The sequence below is a fragment of the Carcharodon carcharias genome, chromosome 15, assembly GCF_017639515.1.
Source record: "Carcharodon carcharias isolate sCarCar2 chromosome 15, sCarCar2.pri, whole genome shotgun sequence".
Lineage (NCBI taxonomy): Eukaryota > Metazoa > Chordata > Chondrichthyes > Lamniformes > Lamnidae > Carcharodon > Carcharodon carcharias.
The window spans coordinates 69,778,664-69,795,330 of NC_054481.1; the positions used below are offsets into that span (position 1 = coordinate 69,778,664).

The window sequence follows — 16,667 nt, forward strand, 5'->3', positions numbered from 1 at the left end:
ACTATAAATTTCTCCCTGTAGTTCAAGGACAAAAGTTAAATATAATCTCTTAATTGCACCACAATATGTTGTTAAAGTGACCAGCTGCTTATGCCCCTAATTTTTTTTAATGTGAATGAGACATGCCAAAAAGAACATCAAAGAAATGATTGGGGTCTTCTGTGTTAAATATTCTCGGGCAAAATTGAAATCTGCTTCAATTTTTAAAATTTCAAGTAAGTTTAATTTTAAAAGATTCCGGATGTTGGAGCTTGTGGCACTTTATTAAATGTTAACTGATCTTGCTTAAGAGTTGTGTAGTTAACAGGAATTTATAATTTTGCAATAATCTGGATGTCACAGTTTAACACAAGCTAGCAAGGGGAGGGAAGTGAGGCTGATTTATTTACACAGTAGCTGGAGCATTTAAGTGACATATGACAAGTACTGAATTCATCATTATCTTATGGCAATTTGAGGAGATAATTCCCTTGTTCTGCTGTTAATTGGACTTGTTTACCAGGTATACATTTTAAAAGTTTTCCAGCATTTTCAAAATCATGCGGTTTGTATTTTAGTGTTCAGACGTTGTCTAGCTTCATACAGAAAATTGTCTCTACATATATGTGATGCCAAAATGATCTTTTTTCTGTAATTGAGAATATATTGAGTTTTGACCTATGCTGCCTGTTATTGACACTTGTTAAATGAATTTGATGGTAATGAAAGGATAGGTGACTGTTGAGAAGGCCAGAGTAATCAATATTTTGTCAGAAGACAGCTGATGCGTCGGATTTGGTGTACACAGTATGAGTAACTGTGTTGTGATTAGTGTACAAGGTAAGCAAGCTCTTTTGGTTGATTTGACCTTCAGCCTAGAGAGAACGAGAAAGTGCAGTGAGATTAATCTAGCAGGATTTTCCTAATTCTGTATGGATCTTAGCCTTCTAACAGCAAATGGAATAATTTTCCTACCATTAGGAATCTTTCAGGTTAAACCTATTAAACCAAATCAACAAAATGAGGACAAATCAAGCACAGCCCCTAATTCAGGTCAGTTGTAAAACTAAAGACAAAATTTAAAGGAAATTTACAACGTTGTAGACTTGAAATCTCCTAATACCAACATAGTAACTTTACTTACGGAAAACACTCAGCAGATTAGGCAATATCTGTGGATAGAGAAAGTTATTGTTTTAAGGTGTTCTTTCATCAGAACTGGAAGATGATGGAGATTAACAGCTTTTTAAAGCAAGTACAGGGCCAGAAAAAAGAGACAGGGAAGAACAAAGGGGAAGGTCTGTGATCAGACAGAGGGCAGGAGTTATTAAATGACAAAAGGAATGCTGGTGCAATATAAGAAGAGGTAAATAATGACACAAGGAAAGAAGCAGATGATGGTAACAGAGGAGATTGAATGGTTAGAGCTGAATATCAGAAGAGGAAGCACTGAAAACCAGGCAGAGAAGGAAAAGGCACCCATGGCCAAGAATGTGGCAAATAAAATTGGGTAAATCACTCCAAGCATCAGCCCACACCACCTCTACTTCCAGTGACTCTGGTGTAGCCACCCTTCATTACAGAAGCCTGCTGTCTGAGAAAATGGAAGCAATGGCTAAGATCTAAAGTTGTTAAACTTAATGTAAAGTGCCAGTAGATGAGGTAGTGTTCTTCAAATTTGAACTTAATTAGTGCTATATAAGAGACCAAGGACAGAGAGGTCAGAGTAGCATGGAGAATTAAATTGGCAAGCAGCTGGACTGATTAGAGGTGTTCAGCAAAGCAATCACCCAGTCTGCGGTTTGTCCCCTGATATATAGAAGTCTGTATCATGAGCAGCAAATATAGTGTACTAAGTTAGAAGTACGTGTAAATTGCTGTTTCAACTGGAATAAGTGTTTGGGATCCTAGACAATGGGAAGGAAGGAGGTGAAAGGGCAAGTGTAGCATCTCCTGAACTTGCTTTGAAAGGTGTCAGGTGAAGGGGTACAGGTGGAAGTGTGAACCATGGTGTCACAGAGGGAACCGTCCCTTTGCAATGCTGAAAGGGAAAGGAAGGGGAAGATGTGTTTATTGATATTGCATTAGAGTTGGCAGAAATGGACAAGCATATGAACAGTGAAGTTTTCTTTGGTAAAGATTAAAAATGTCTGCTCTACTAGTAAGCATGTTTTTATTTGCCCAAATTACTCTTAAGTTGACCCTGGTCTCTTCTTTCTCCCCACTCCCAAAAGATAAAATTCCTCATTTGCTTGCATGAATTTCTCTCTCACACAGTTTCTCAGTCTGCTTAATATTTATCTTATCATGGTTTCAATATTCAGAGGCACAAGCAGCTCACCATGACCTTTTTCAAGGGTATTTAGATGTAGGCGATAAATGCTGGCCTTGCCAGCAATGCCCACACCCTATGGCTTATAATGTTGTGAAGAATAGTAGTATGTCTGAAAATTGGAATTGTTTTTGAAACCAACAAAACGTCAGCAAAAGTTAATAAAAAGGGGAAAAATAGCATTGAGAATTAATTAGCCAGGAATATAAAAACAGATTGTAAGAGCTTTTACAAGCGTATTAAAAGGAGAGTAAAAAAAGTAAATTTTGATCCCTTGGAGGCTGAGACAGGAGAAATTATCTTGAGGAAGTGACAGAGATATTGAACAAATATTTTGCGCCTTTCTTCAGAGTAGAAGACACAAATTGCATACCAGAAATGGAAGGTAACCTACGGATATTGCTGGGAAGGTCAACGTTTATTGCCCACTCTAAATGCCGTTGTGAATGTCGTGGAGAGCTTCTTGCACCTCTGAATATTGAAACCATGAACCTATTCTAAAAAGGAGGGGGAGAGAAAAGCAGGAACTACAGGCCTGTTAGCATGAAATCAATTGCCAGGAAATGTTGGAATCTATTATTAAGGAAGTCTGATCAGAAAAGTCAACAACGTTTTTACGAATGGGAAATCATGCTTGACAAATTTATTAGAGATTTCTGAGGATGTAACTGGTAGGGTAGATAAAGGGAAACCAGTATATTTAGAGTTCCAAATAACGTGCCACATAAAAGGTTAATGCACAAGATAAGGACTCATGGAGTTGGGTGTAATATATGAGCATGGAGAGAGGATTGGTTAACAGACAGGAAGCAAAAAGTATGGATAAACAAAGCATTTTCAAGTTGGCAGGATGTGACTACTGGAGTACTGCAAGGATCAGTGCTCGGGTCTTGGCTGTTGACAATCTGGTCTAAGTTGAGAGTAATGTATCTAAGTTATTGACACTACAAGCTAGATGAAAATGTAGGCTGTAAAGACATCACAAAGAGGCTGCAAAGAGATGTTAGACAGCTTAAGTGAATGGGTAACAAGGTGATAGATGGAATATAATGTGGGAAAGTGTGTGGTTATGCACTTTGGTAAAAATAGAAAAGCAGAATATGTTTATAAGATATGAAGCTTGGGTATACTTGTATAAAGAGCACAAAGTTAGCATGCAGGTACAGCAAGCAATTAGAAAGGCAAATTGCTTGTTAGCTTTCATTGCAAAGGGATTGGAATGCAAGAATAAAGAAGTCTTGCTGCAATTGTACAGGGTTTTGGTGAGACCACACCTGAAGTACTGTGTACAATTTTTGTCTCCATAATTTAAGGAAGGATATGCCTGCAATGGAGGCAGTGCAGCAAATGTTCACTAGATTGGTATGAGAGGGTTGTACTACAGTGAGAGGCTGAGTAATTTGGGCCTATACCCTTGTTTAGAAGAATGGTCATTGAACCATAGAAGATTCTTAAGGGGCTTGACAGGGTAGACACAGGTTGTTTCTCTTGGCTGGGAATCTACAACATGAGAGCACAGTCTCAGGATGAGGGGCCAATCATTTAGGACTGAGAAAAGGAGAAATGTTTTCTTGTGAGTACTTCTTTGTTCATTTCTCTACCCCAGAACGTTGTGGATACTTTGAGCATATTTAAGGCAAAGTTAGATAGATTTTTGAAGTCATAGGCAATCAAGGGAAATAGGGAGCAATTGCAAAGTGGATTGAGGCCAAGGATGGTGGAGCAGGCTCGAAGGAGTTGACCGTACAAGCCCACTCCTCCTATTTATTATGTTAATGAACAAATAAACAAGTTTTAATTTCAGTTTGCTTGCTTCGGTACCTTTTTACCTGACTAGAATTTACTCCTCTGAGTATTCATTCATGTTAGGTTCAGCGTAACCTGATCATGCGCCATTCATAACGATGTCCCCTATGGTATAACTGAGCCAAGGCTCTCCTTGTATACTGCTGCATCGGTGTTGCATACAAATATGGTGAGCCTGGCAAGCTGGTCATGAAGGAAGGACCTTTAGGAATTCAAGTTCTTGGTTGATTCTTTCAAACTAGATTTTACTAAGGTTTTGGAGTCTTAAAGAAAGAGATTTGATAGGTTCCAGTAAAAGCAAAGCCTTAGAAGAGGGAGAACAAAGACACAATTAAGGGGAAAGAATCTATTAATTGTGTGGAAAAGATGATACTCATATGTTGAAACTGCAACTTCTCAATAATTTTGGTATTTCAAAAGAAAAAAGTGCCATTAAAACTTTCCTTTGGTTCATCCCCTCTTAGTGATTTAACTAACTTATGCTGTGGGAAATTGAAGTTAGCCCATTCCTCTTCTAAAATTGTTAAATCCTGGCACCAGGATTGTTCCCCACTGGTGTAGAAGCAGGTCTGTGAAAGTTGTTAACTAAATTAGTCTCTTTCCTGTTTGATATTTATCATATCCTGTACTATTGGCCAGTGAGGTTCCCCGCTGATGTAGAAGCAGGTCTGTGAAAGTTGGTAACTAAATTAGTCTCTTTCCTGTTTGCTTTTTATCATATCCTGTACTATTGGCCAGTGAGGTTCCCTGCTGGTGGAGAAGCAGGTCTGTGAAAATTGGTAACTAAATTATTCTCTTTTCTGTTTGCTATTTATCATATCCTGTACTATTGGCCAGTGAGAAAAATATTAGATTTGTGCACATGGATAAAGCTTGGCTTCTGGGCCCATATGAAAACTTTATATCAAAATATTGTACAAATAGGGATTATGTAGCTTAATGTAGTATTTTGGTTTGGGTTTTACATGGGATAATATGGTATTAAAACAGGCCATTTGGCCCCACCAGCCCATGCCAGTTTTTATGCTCTACTCGAACCTTCTCCCCTCTCTCGATAAGCACCAAGTGGTAGTTTTACAGTGAAGATTCTTCCAGGTGAAAAATTTCTCAAACTTCCAATATTGTAATATACATCATAAGAAATGTTTTGGAGAATAAGCGACAGAATCCATGTTCTGAAATCAATCGAAGGAAATTTTATTTCCAACTTTTAAAAGTCCTGCATATCACATCTGTTGCTGCTTGTCTGAGATGTAGCACTGTAATCCTCAGATTATTTTATAACCTGTCAACTGGCACAGGTCACCGTTACGTAAAATTCCAAATAGCCAGTGTTTGAATATTTGAGGAACATCTGAAGATAAGATCCAGCTTTTTTTTTTGTTTCGTGGGGAGAGAGTTGATGGTGGAGATGGTGCACTATATTTATACTATATTACATGCTGAAAGCTTCAATGTTTGAGTTCTTTGACTGTGACCATGGGTTTTCTTGCAATTTTTGGCTTAAGTGCCTAGCTCAACAGAAATAAGGAAAATTGATCAGGGTCTTGTATGGAAATTATGGTTGAACTATCCCCTTAAGGTAAACGAAGGATTGTATTGAAGACAGAGATAAAATCTTGATCATTCTGTTAGAATGCTGGTCTTTTCACATAGGAGGCTTTAGGGGAGAAAGTTGAATTGAATCCAGTATTTTAATGTATCAAGAAACTACAGCCCTTGCATACCTATTTGTTAATTATATATTTAATCTATAAGTTTAAAATTGTGCTGTATTGACCTAGAAGAATTTTGTGTATAAATCAGCATTTAAATTGCTTACCTTAGAATTATAAATCGTTGATGCATTGCTTTTGTTCTAAATTGCATTCTCCCTGTGGTATTGAATAATTTAGAGGATTAATAATTCAAGATCGTTCCCTGCATCTTTCTGGAATGTAGCAGTGAAGAAAGTGTAGAGAGTTTTTAATGATGCACTTTGAAATAGAAAAAGAATGAGGCTAAATGCTAGTAATCAAATCACTAAATCCCTGAAGTTCTAAATTGTTTTCCTTGATCTCCATGCAATTATCTAATCCCATAGGCTTTTAAAAAAAAAATTGGGAGTGTTTCTTGTTTCAATTTTTACTATTGGTACAGTCAGTAACAGCAAAAAAAAATCCTTCCATTCAGGCAGTTGATTTCTTTTTAGTTTTTAAGTCTTTTTTCCAACTGGTATAAATTACATACTGTGTTTAAACAAATTTTGCAATATGAAAGTGCCATTTAAATAGAGCATTTGTTCTGAACATCAGGTCAAAAGATAAATTACTCTTCTGGTTTTGACATGGCAAATGGTCAAGCAATGCTCCCATTTAGCTTCAATAATATTTAAATTACAACAAAATGCAGAAGCCTTGTGTAATGTTTAACAGGAGAATTTTAATTGCCAAACATCTCTCTACATTTCATTTAGTTTGGGTACATTTCACCAGGTGAGGTACAAAAGTATTGTGAAAATAGTAAAATCCTGATTCTTTATATTGTAAATCAATTTTACTCATACAATTAGCTACAGCCTTCAGATCAATCACTCCAGTCATAGGAAGAAAGTTTGTATGCAATTCTATACTACTGAATTAACTTTGGACATTCTTTGAGCTATGGAGGCTTTTTAATAAGCAGGGTAAAACACTACAAAGAGCAATGCACTCCAGGGAGTTGGCCGTTTCAGAGTTTCTCTTTAATTGTATAGACCTAGCTTTTTCTCGGAGGGTATCGTGCCATTAGTAGCTCTACTAAAACAGATTGTCATGTGTTCATGGAGAAAGGAACTTCCCCAGAGAAAGCTTTTTGGTTTATGCATGCAGTGCCTTTATTGACTTTAGCATACATACATACAGGAATGGATTCAAAGGATAGCTGCAGGCACATCTCAAAAACTTGCAAATTAATACAATTTTTATTATAATCCTGAAGTTGCGTACATTATAAGAAGCAACTGGAAAATTCATAAATGTATTTTTATATGTTTTAGTTATAATTTTTGAAATTTGTTCTCCACACTCTGCATTTGCACCACAAGTTTAGTGTTTGTGCCAAGCAGTTTTGGCTTCAACATTTGATTTGCATAATGCATAAACTGCTTTCAAATAAACTAAAACCTACTTAGTTATTTTCAGCAGCTGATGCCAACATAGGAGGTGACCACAAGTAACTCCACTTAGTACTCTCATGTGGTACAGGCAATGAGAAATTGGTAAATGAATGGTAAATTATACTGGGAACCTTTCTTTGATGCAAAATCAAGCCCTCTTCTAAGTCTTGTTTGCTGTTTTACCTGCTGGCCTTTACGTTTACAATCTGAACCAATTTTAGAACAAAGCTCCCTTGATGGTTCAGCCATTTAAATGCATAATAAATGTAGCTGAATTGCTGCCAACTTTGTGTCTGACAAAGGGGGAATTGACAAAATATCCACTGTCTGCCCTTCTTCATGTGCTCGCTGACCAAGACAGGTCTAACAGCACTGGTAGTCCAAGGAGGCAGATCCCAAATCCACCCCAGTCAGAGCAGGAATCAAACCCTGTGCCATTGGCACCAATCTGATGCACACTGGCCATCCAGCCAACTAAGTTAACTGGCGCCCCTACAGAGTCCAAGTTGCTGTGACAGTATACATGGAGCAACTTATAGGAATGGTAAAAGCCCAAATTTCTTTCTATTACATGGCTGACCAGGAATCTCTTCCGCTCTTATTGCCTGCCAGTGACATGTGTTGGAAGGATTTACTACTTGATACTTAACCTGTTTGGCCACGTTATGAATGAATTTTCCTTGGCCATCAACTCCTGGAGTAGGACTTGAACCTGGAGTTCTGACTCAGAGGCAGGGATGCTACCCACTGCATCACAAGACCTCCCTGGCCACCCTGGTGTCAATAATATGACCAAGGACCGAGAATTGACCTTCTGCATTGTAGCTAACATAAAGGACAAAGAACGTTCCAGTTGGCATGATTTGAATTTTCGTCAAGGGAAGTTGGTTTTCATAACTCTGTTTCATAATTGAATAAGCATAAATTTCAGAATTTTTTCTCTATTTGAACTAAGATGAAAATACTACTACTGTGGCTTGTACTATAAAATATTGTGGTAACTTACTCTTTATTATACCAGTATATAATTGAATCTTAATGAAACAAAACTAGACAAACCTATCAAAGAATGCGCAGTAAAGGATAGTGAAATTTTTTGGTATATTTATTACACATTTGAAAATTGCATTATGCCTATGTGATGGACATGTCTGTCTGATTTCACCTCAAGAGTTTAAACATTCATTTTTATTCAAACCATCAGATGTTGCCCATAGTTAATTAGATATTTTACCAAGCAGGAGTGTTATATCATGTGGGATGCATGAATCTTACTCGGGAAATCTTTAAGACCACAAAGTATTACTAATCAAACCCATTAAAAGTTTATTCACAGTTTATTTTTTGTTGAGGAAATTTAACAATTGGACGTGCATTTTGACTTGGAGTCCAAGCACCATGTACTTTATTTTAACTGTTTAATCTTAGTACTCTAATTAAAAACCAAGGACCAAGTGTCTGTTTTGCTCTTTTATGCTAAGATTTTTGGAATTACAGGATACAGACATTGTGATTTGTATTTATCAAGTATTTTGCGAGGAATGGGGGAAGATATGTGCTTTTCAGTTTTTGGAATTGAGGGGTTAACAGGGCATCTAGGACCTTGGTGAATGATGGTATAATAGTCTACCTCAACTAATGAAATCATTTGAATGATTAGGAAAGTGGCAGCTAAGACACAGGTTGACACAATCACGTGCAGTAAAGTGTGTAGTTCTAAACTCTTTTACTTTAGCCTATGGAATTTAACACACAAACATGTGAATAGGCAGCCTCCTGCCCAGGGTTCAGATTGGCAATTACAGATACCTCCCGTTTAGAGCATCTTCCAATCATGCATTCCCGTTTTATGCGGTTTTGAAAGTGGGAAAATTCCCGAATACCGCTGCTGCCGCGACCTCAATTTTTGATTTAGCGCGGTTGATAAGTTAAGCAGCGACCCAAAATTTAGTTCGTTTCAAAGCTTTCAGAGCGACCTGAATTTTGGTAAAAGACTGTACAGTGCGCAGTGAGCTGTTGGTCACCCAGCAGCTGAGCTGGGCCGCATGGCCTTCACCCTCCATCAGCCGTGCCGATCTCCCGCTCGCTCAGCCGGGTTACCACCTCAAGGTTATTTCCCCCGCCGGACAGAATCTCAGCCCGGTGGGCAGCCACGCTCTCAAAGTGGTTGTGGGTGGCGATGGCGAGGAGCGGCCGGGAGTTGGTCAGGCTGGTTTAGGTGCTTGAGGTTGCACAGGGCCAGGCCTAAGCCTCGGCCTGTGTCCAGGACCAGATCACGGTGCAAGCCCCGCAGCAGACAAATGCTACTCCAGTTCCCAGATCAGGTACAGATTGTCCCGTCAGCTGCTGTTGCCAGAATCACTTGTGCTCTTGGAAGAATGTTCCTGCCCTTTTGACTAATATTTTATGACCGGTTCCTTTGTGCTGTGTTGGTTCAGATGTCATTCGGGTTTTTTCAGGTGACGCTTGCTGTGTCCGGTGCGGTTGTAAAGAACCAACAGTGTTTCGGTAGGAACATAAACCATTTTCCTCTGGCACGCCGTTTTTCTGGAACAGTTTAGGTTGCTACACGAGTGATGGGTGTTGGGGAAGCAACTTGGGAACCGAAGGAAGCTGGATATTTTGTAGCAATGCACAGAATGTATTTCGTGGGGAATCAGCGTTGTGATTGTTGGTTGCATACCAATTAATGGGCCTACATACTTTGACGGTGTTCAAGCTGAAATGAATTTCGTACCAACTTAACCCCCGCAGCAAGTCACTTTAACAAATCAGTTTATAACTTGTAACCTGATTGTGTGCTCTGTGGCAGGTGCATAATGATCATCATTTAACTGCTAACCGGTTTCAATTTGGAAAGCCACTAGAAACATAAGTAACTCTATTAGCAGAGTCCTTACATCATTAACTAATGGCCCAAATTTTCTGCAGCGAATGTAATTAGTTTTTTTTACAGTGCTTGGCGCCCGTAGAGACATTGACCGTGAGTTCCAGTTTTTGCGAGGCTGACTACAGAGGGGCCTAGATCATTCAACAGTTTGGGGCACTTTGCAATGCACAATGTAACTCATCCTTGCTACAAATTGCTGATTTTTTTAACCACACTAGTAACTGTGTGCATATTTAATTCGCTGTTATTTGCTAGAACATTCTGGGTGTTTTGTTTACTGGCCTATTGAAAGACGATTTGGAGATTGCAAGAACCCTAGTTATTGAGAGATTATAGCGTTGTAGAGGTCTACAGCACAGAAAAAGGCCCATCGAGTCTGCGCCGCTCAAGCAAGTATCCAACTATTCTAATCCCATTTTCCAGCACTAGGCCCAGAGCCTTGTATGCCATGGCATCGCAAGTGCACATCCAAATACTTCTTAAATGTTATGAGGGTTTCTGCCTCTACCACCCCTTCAGGCAGTGAGTTCCAGATTCCCACTGCTCTCTGGGTGAAAAAAATCTTCCTCTCATCCCCTGTAAACCTCCTGTCCCTTACCTTAAATCTATGCCCCCTAGTTATTGATCCCTCCACCAAGGGGAAAAGTTCCTTCCTGTCTACCCTATCTCTGCCCCTCATAATTTTATGCACCTCAATCATATCTTTCCCCCCCCCCCCCCCCCCATCACCTCTGCTCCAGGGGATATAACCCCAATCTATCCAATCTCTCCTCGTAACTAAAACTCGCCAGCCCAGGCAACATCCTGGTAAATCTCCTCTGTACTCTCTTTAGTGCAATCACATCCTTCCTATAATGCAGATTCCAGAACTGCATGCAATACTCTAGCTGTGGACTAACCAGTGTTTTATACAGCTCCAGCATAACCTCCCTGCTCTTATGTTCAATGCCTCGGCTAATAAAGGCAAGTATCCCATATGCTTTCTTAACCACCTTATCTACGTGTCCTGCTACCTTAAGGGACCAGTGGATATGCACACCAAGGCCCCTCTGATCCTCAGCACTTCCCAGTCAGGGTCCTGCCGTTCATCATGTACTCCCGTGCCTTGTTTGTCTTGCCCAAGTGCATCACCTCACACTTATCTGGATTAAATTCCATTTGCCACTTATCAGACCATCTGACCAGCCCATCTATGTCCTCTGTAATCTAAGGCTGTCCTCCTTGCTATTTACCACCCCACCAATTTTCGTGTCATCTTACTGCAAACTTACTGATCAACCCTCCTACATTCAAGTCTAAATCGTTTATAGATACCGCAAACAGCAAGGGACCCAACACTGATCCCTGTGGAACCCCACTGGACATAGGCATCCAGTCACAAAAATGCCCCTCGACCGTCGCCCTTTGCTTCCTGCCATTCAGCCAATTCTGGATCCAAGTTGCCTTGGATCACATGGGCTCTTAGCTTCATTATCAGCCTCCCATGCGGGACCTTATCAAAAGCCTTGCTGAAGTCCAAGTTGGCTACATCAAATGCAGTGCCCTTATCTACACACCTGGTCACCTCTTCAAAAAATTCAATCAAATTGGTCAGATATGACACCCCCCCCCCCCGCCCCTCCACCTGCCTCTCCAAGTGTAGATTAATTCTGTCCCTCAGAATTACCTCCAACAGTTTCCCCACCACGGAGGTTAGACTGACTGGCCTGTAGTTCCTTGGTTTATCCCTCCCTCCCTTCTTGAATAATAGTACCACATTGATTGCCCTCCTGTCCTCTGGCACTGCTCCTGTGGCCAGAGAGGCATTGAAAATTATTGCCAGCACCCCTGCTATCACCTCCTCACTCAACAGCCTGAGATACATTTCATCTGGGCCTGGAGATTTATCTACTTTTAAGCCTGCCAGACCACTTAGAACCTCCTCCCTTTCTATGCTAATTTCTTTAATTATATTACAATCCTTCTGTCTGAATACCATACCCATGTTGTCCCTCTCACTTGTGAACGCCTGACACAAAGTATTCATTTAGAACCCTACCTGCGTCTTCCGGCTCCACACACAAATTACCACTATGGTCCTTAATGGGCCCTACTCTTTCCCTAGTTATCCCCTTACTCTTAATGTACTTATAAAGGAAAATCCAAAGTTATTTTACTTTTACCTGCCAATATTTTTTCATGTCCCCTTTTTGCTCTCCGAATTTCATTTTTAAGTTTCCCCCCTACACATTCTTTACTCCCCTAGGGCTTCTGCTGTTTTGAGCCCTCGGTATCTGCCATAAGCCTCCCTTTTCCTCTTTATCCAATCCTGTATATCCCTCGACACCCAGGGTTCCCTGGATTTGTTGGTCCCACCCTTTGTCTTTACTGGATTATGTTGGTCTTGTACGCTCGCTATTTCCTTCTTGAATGAGTCCCACTGCTCTGACGCAGATTTACCTAAAAGTAGCTGCTCCCAGTCCACTCTGGTCAAATCATATCTGATCTTATTAAAATCGGCCTTCCCCCAATTTAGAACTCTGATTTCTGGCCCATTCTTGTCCTTTTCCATAACAACCTTGAATCTAACAGAGTTATGATCACTATCTGCAAAATGCTCTCCCACTGATACCTCTACCACTTGCCCGACATCATTCCCTAAAATTAAGTCCAGGATGCCCCCTCTCTTGTAGGATCTTCTACATACTGATTTAAAAATCTCTCCTGGATGCATTTTAAGAATTCTGCTCCCTCTAAACCTATCACACTGAGTAACCCAGTTAATGTTGGGGAAGTTGAAATCCCCCACTATTACTACCCTATTATTTTTACGCTTCTCTGAAATTTGCCTACATATCTGCTCTTCAATTTCTCTCTGTTTGGGGGCCTAATGTACACTCCCAGCAACGTGATTGCTCCTTGTTTTTTTTTTTCAGTTCTACCATTTGCCTTCATATTATCTACAGGTATTTGTTTTGAGAAGCTATCTGGGCCAGCTATATCTGTGCAACACCCCTGGTTTAACCAGGTCAAGCTGATTCTAGGTGAGAGTGCCGGTGTGTATTTGTTATGGACTCAGGATCTTGTAATGCAGTGATTTGGTTAAATTAAGTACAGTATTGCTCACTTATCTGTCATTTTACCTTTGAGCATACTTCTTTCTCCTCACAGCTGGTATAGTTTAACCTGAAATATATGGTCTGTTCTTAGTGTTTTTCCATCTGAGATATCAGGAGTATGATTGGCATGTTGTACAATATCTAACTTAATCTATTGGTAAAGGGATAGATTATTATCCCTGAGGCAAACTATATTTAGTTCACTCCACATTTGTTCATAGGCATAAACCTGTATATGAAAGCTGCCTTTGTCAGTGGAAAAAAAAGTCATGTCGGGAAACAGGCTGCATTAAAACACCCATGTCCTATTTACATTTTTTAGTCAATTTCCAAAATCGAAACTTGTCATGGAATTCTGTTACCAATGTGTATGCTAGCTTTCCCCATCAGCCTGGGAAGAAAATCATGACAATTTGCAGGAAAGCAGTACTGACTGTAAAATCTGAATTTCATTCTTGTTTTTGAGACCTCCATCTAAAATTACATTTTTGTTAAGCTGAACTGTCTGAAAATTTTCTGGCAGTTGATTTGCAGACTGGAGGCACATGAGTGGATCACTGAGCTTGGAACTTTTTGCATTAGTGCAATGGTGATGCAATTTCTATGAACTTGGAATAATTTCTTTGTTTTCTGCTTTTTTGGAAATAGTTATATGGTGATTTTGATATGGATTAATATTTGGTTAAAGCCAGCATTATTAGGGGCTTGATGGGGGAGGTGTCACATTGCACAAGCTTGATATAGCATGAAATGAAGGAAGAAAAAAAAGCCATATAATCCCTTTATCTCACATGGGCATCCATTTCCTGTAAGAACCCTATCTGACCATTTTTAATTTGCATGTTTGAAAATCATGTTCATTTACTGCAGACAAAAATTGAGAATTAACACAATTCTCATTCTGAATTTACCACAGTAGTCAAGCAGTTGATCACCGAATGGAGCTAATATCTTAGTTTGGAACTTCTTTAGTTCTTAATCTATTGTACAAAACAAAAATAGTAAAAACAGAAGCCATCTCTTCAACATCAATTCCATTCATTATCTAGAAAAGGTTTTCAAGATGTATGTTATTCTTCTGCGAACTTAAATCTGTTTGAATTGTTTTTTATTTCTTTGGGTTTTCTTCCTGTTAAGTAATCTAAAATTTCCAGTAATCTTTCTAGTATTCCTTTGAAATAGCCTTCATGTTTTGTAATATGGTGACTACATATGGACACAGCATAATGCCTCACAAATGTGTGGTAGAATGTGCACGTCCCTTGAATAGAAGATATTTTATAGAGGTACTTGGATGCCCTAATGTCCAGTCAAGTGCTGCACCATTTTTTTTTCTTCCGTTTGCAAGGTAAAGGCTATATTAACCCATAGAACATTGAAGAAGAATTGTCTTACAGGACATGTGGACAGCTGATCACCAATGCGCTGCATGTCATGGTGTATTATTTTATGGATTAATACTTGAAAACGGTGTCAAATTCTGCTTGGTTGCAAGCAGATGAATCTTTAGATTCCTGTGCTTTCAAAAATGGCCTTGAAAAGGAAATTGAGTAAATAAAACGTTTAAACTAAATAAATTGGGGGGAGGGACTACATAGTTATTACAATAAAGTAAATTAGATAGAAATCAAATTAAAATGGGGAATAAAGGAATATGTGAAAAGCAAAACTGAAATTTAAATATTTAAAATAAAATGTAGGTTTTAGTTTAAAATAAATTGATAGTAAAAAATCCGCTCCTGACTTTTTGAGTGGCTTTATTATTGATGTGACTCTCACTATGTGAGTAAACAATGACAGGAGCATGGTGGATTTCCTTGCCTGTCAGAAGGTGAAATACTATAATGATATTTGAGTCAAGGACTCCAGTTGCAGCAAAGGTTCGCTGAGTCAGTTGCCAGACTCCTGTTCTCTAAAGTTGTAAATCTGAGATTTCCCATTAATGGCCATTTGCAGTTCATCTGTTCAGTCAGTATCTTTTTGATTTTAAGCACTTGCTCCAAGCATCGTGCTTTCTTAGTAATTTAGAAATAGAAAGTTTCCAGATATTATTAATACTTTCATTGAAACCTTTCAGAAGTATGGTCAACAGCGGTGTACAGATCACTGCTCACAGCTGTCTGGTGAGAGTTATACTGTACTATTTTCACTTTTGGCACTGATCTCTTCTGAGGCACCTCATGGTGTGGTGTTGTAAGCTATTTAGTATGGTTGTAAGTTAATTGCTGAACTTGAACCAAAATAGAAAATGTTACCAGAATTTGGAGCAAATTGGTACTTTTTGTAATTTATAGAATGGCATGAAGAAATTGCACAATGCTGAAACAAAATAATGGAGAGGTTCACAAAGTTGATCAATTGTACAAAAAAAAACTCTTCTATTTTTGCAGGAATTGACTATAAGACCACTACAATCCTGCTGGATGGCAGGCGTGTAAAGCTAGAGCTCTGGTAAGATGATATATTTTATAAATTTTTTTTTGGTTTGTCATATTAATTATTGTGGCAGTACTTTATGCAGGTTTTTCAAAATATTGATGAGGAAGGGTTCAGTAACATACACAGATTTTGTTTTTTCACAAAGTAGATTTACCCACCTCACCCCAGGCTTTTCATATATTGCCCAGGTCCATTTCTTAAACTATTATACAATGAACAGGAAAACCCATGGCATATGTTTCCTTTAGCTCTGAATCTAATCCTTGCAACTACATATGGTCAGGAGTTGACAACGTACTTTCACTTAAAGACTAATCCATCGAACTTCACACTGTTGCCACTTTAAAGTTGGCTGAAATTGCTAACCAAAGTGTTTAGCATTCAGTGATTAAGAGACAGTTGCAAGCTAACTTTAATTCTTACGTAATATGGCTATAAGATTATTGAACCCAAATATTCAGTTCTCACAAATATGCTTCACTTTGAAAACCTTTAAGCACGTGCTAATAGAAGGGTTGTGCTTTACGTTTAGAATATTCATAATTGTGAAACAGAAGCTTATCCGTTTTAACCAATTTAATGAAGGTTCGCTTTCAGTAAAAACAAAATAGTTTTTTCCTGGACAAATTTAATAATTCTATTCTAATTATGTGTTGGTGACAAGAACAGCATTTGTCACTTCTCCCTAGTTGCCATGAGAAGGAGACAATAAAGGAGTTTCTTTGATACAACTGAGTGACTTGTTATGCCATTTTCAGAGAATATTTCAGAGTCAACCACATTGATATGGATCTGGAGTCACATATAAGCCAGACCGATAAAGGCACAGCAAGCTTCATTCCCTTACAATTAGTGAATCAAATAGGTTTTTAAGATAATCCAACAGCTTCAGGGTCATTATTGCTTATAGTTGCTGCTTCCCAAGTTTTGTAAATTGAATTCCAATTTTCAATTATTATAGTGGAATTTGAACTCTAGTTCTCTGGA

The 16,667-nt window shown here is 38.8% G+C and overlaps 1 protein-coding gene across 1 annotated transcript in view; it reads left to right on the forward strand.

Moving 5' to 3' along the window:
- The window catches only part of rab40c (RAB40c, member RAS oncogene family), an 85,404-nt gene that overhangs the window by 35,063 nt on the left and 33,674 nt on the right, over positions 1–16,667 (forward strand). Inside the window, exon 2 of the mRNA XM_041207414.1 lies at positions 15,632–15,692. Coding sequence (XP_041063348.1) covers positions 15,632–15,692 — 61 coding nt within the window. The remainder of the gene's footprint in view (positions 1–15,631; positions 15,693–16,667) is intronic.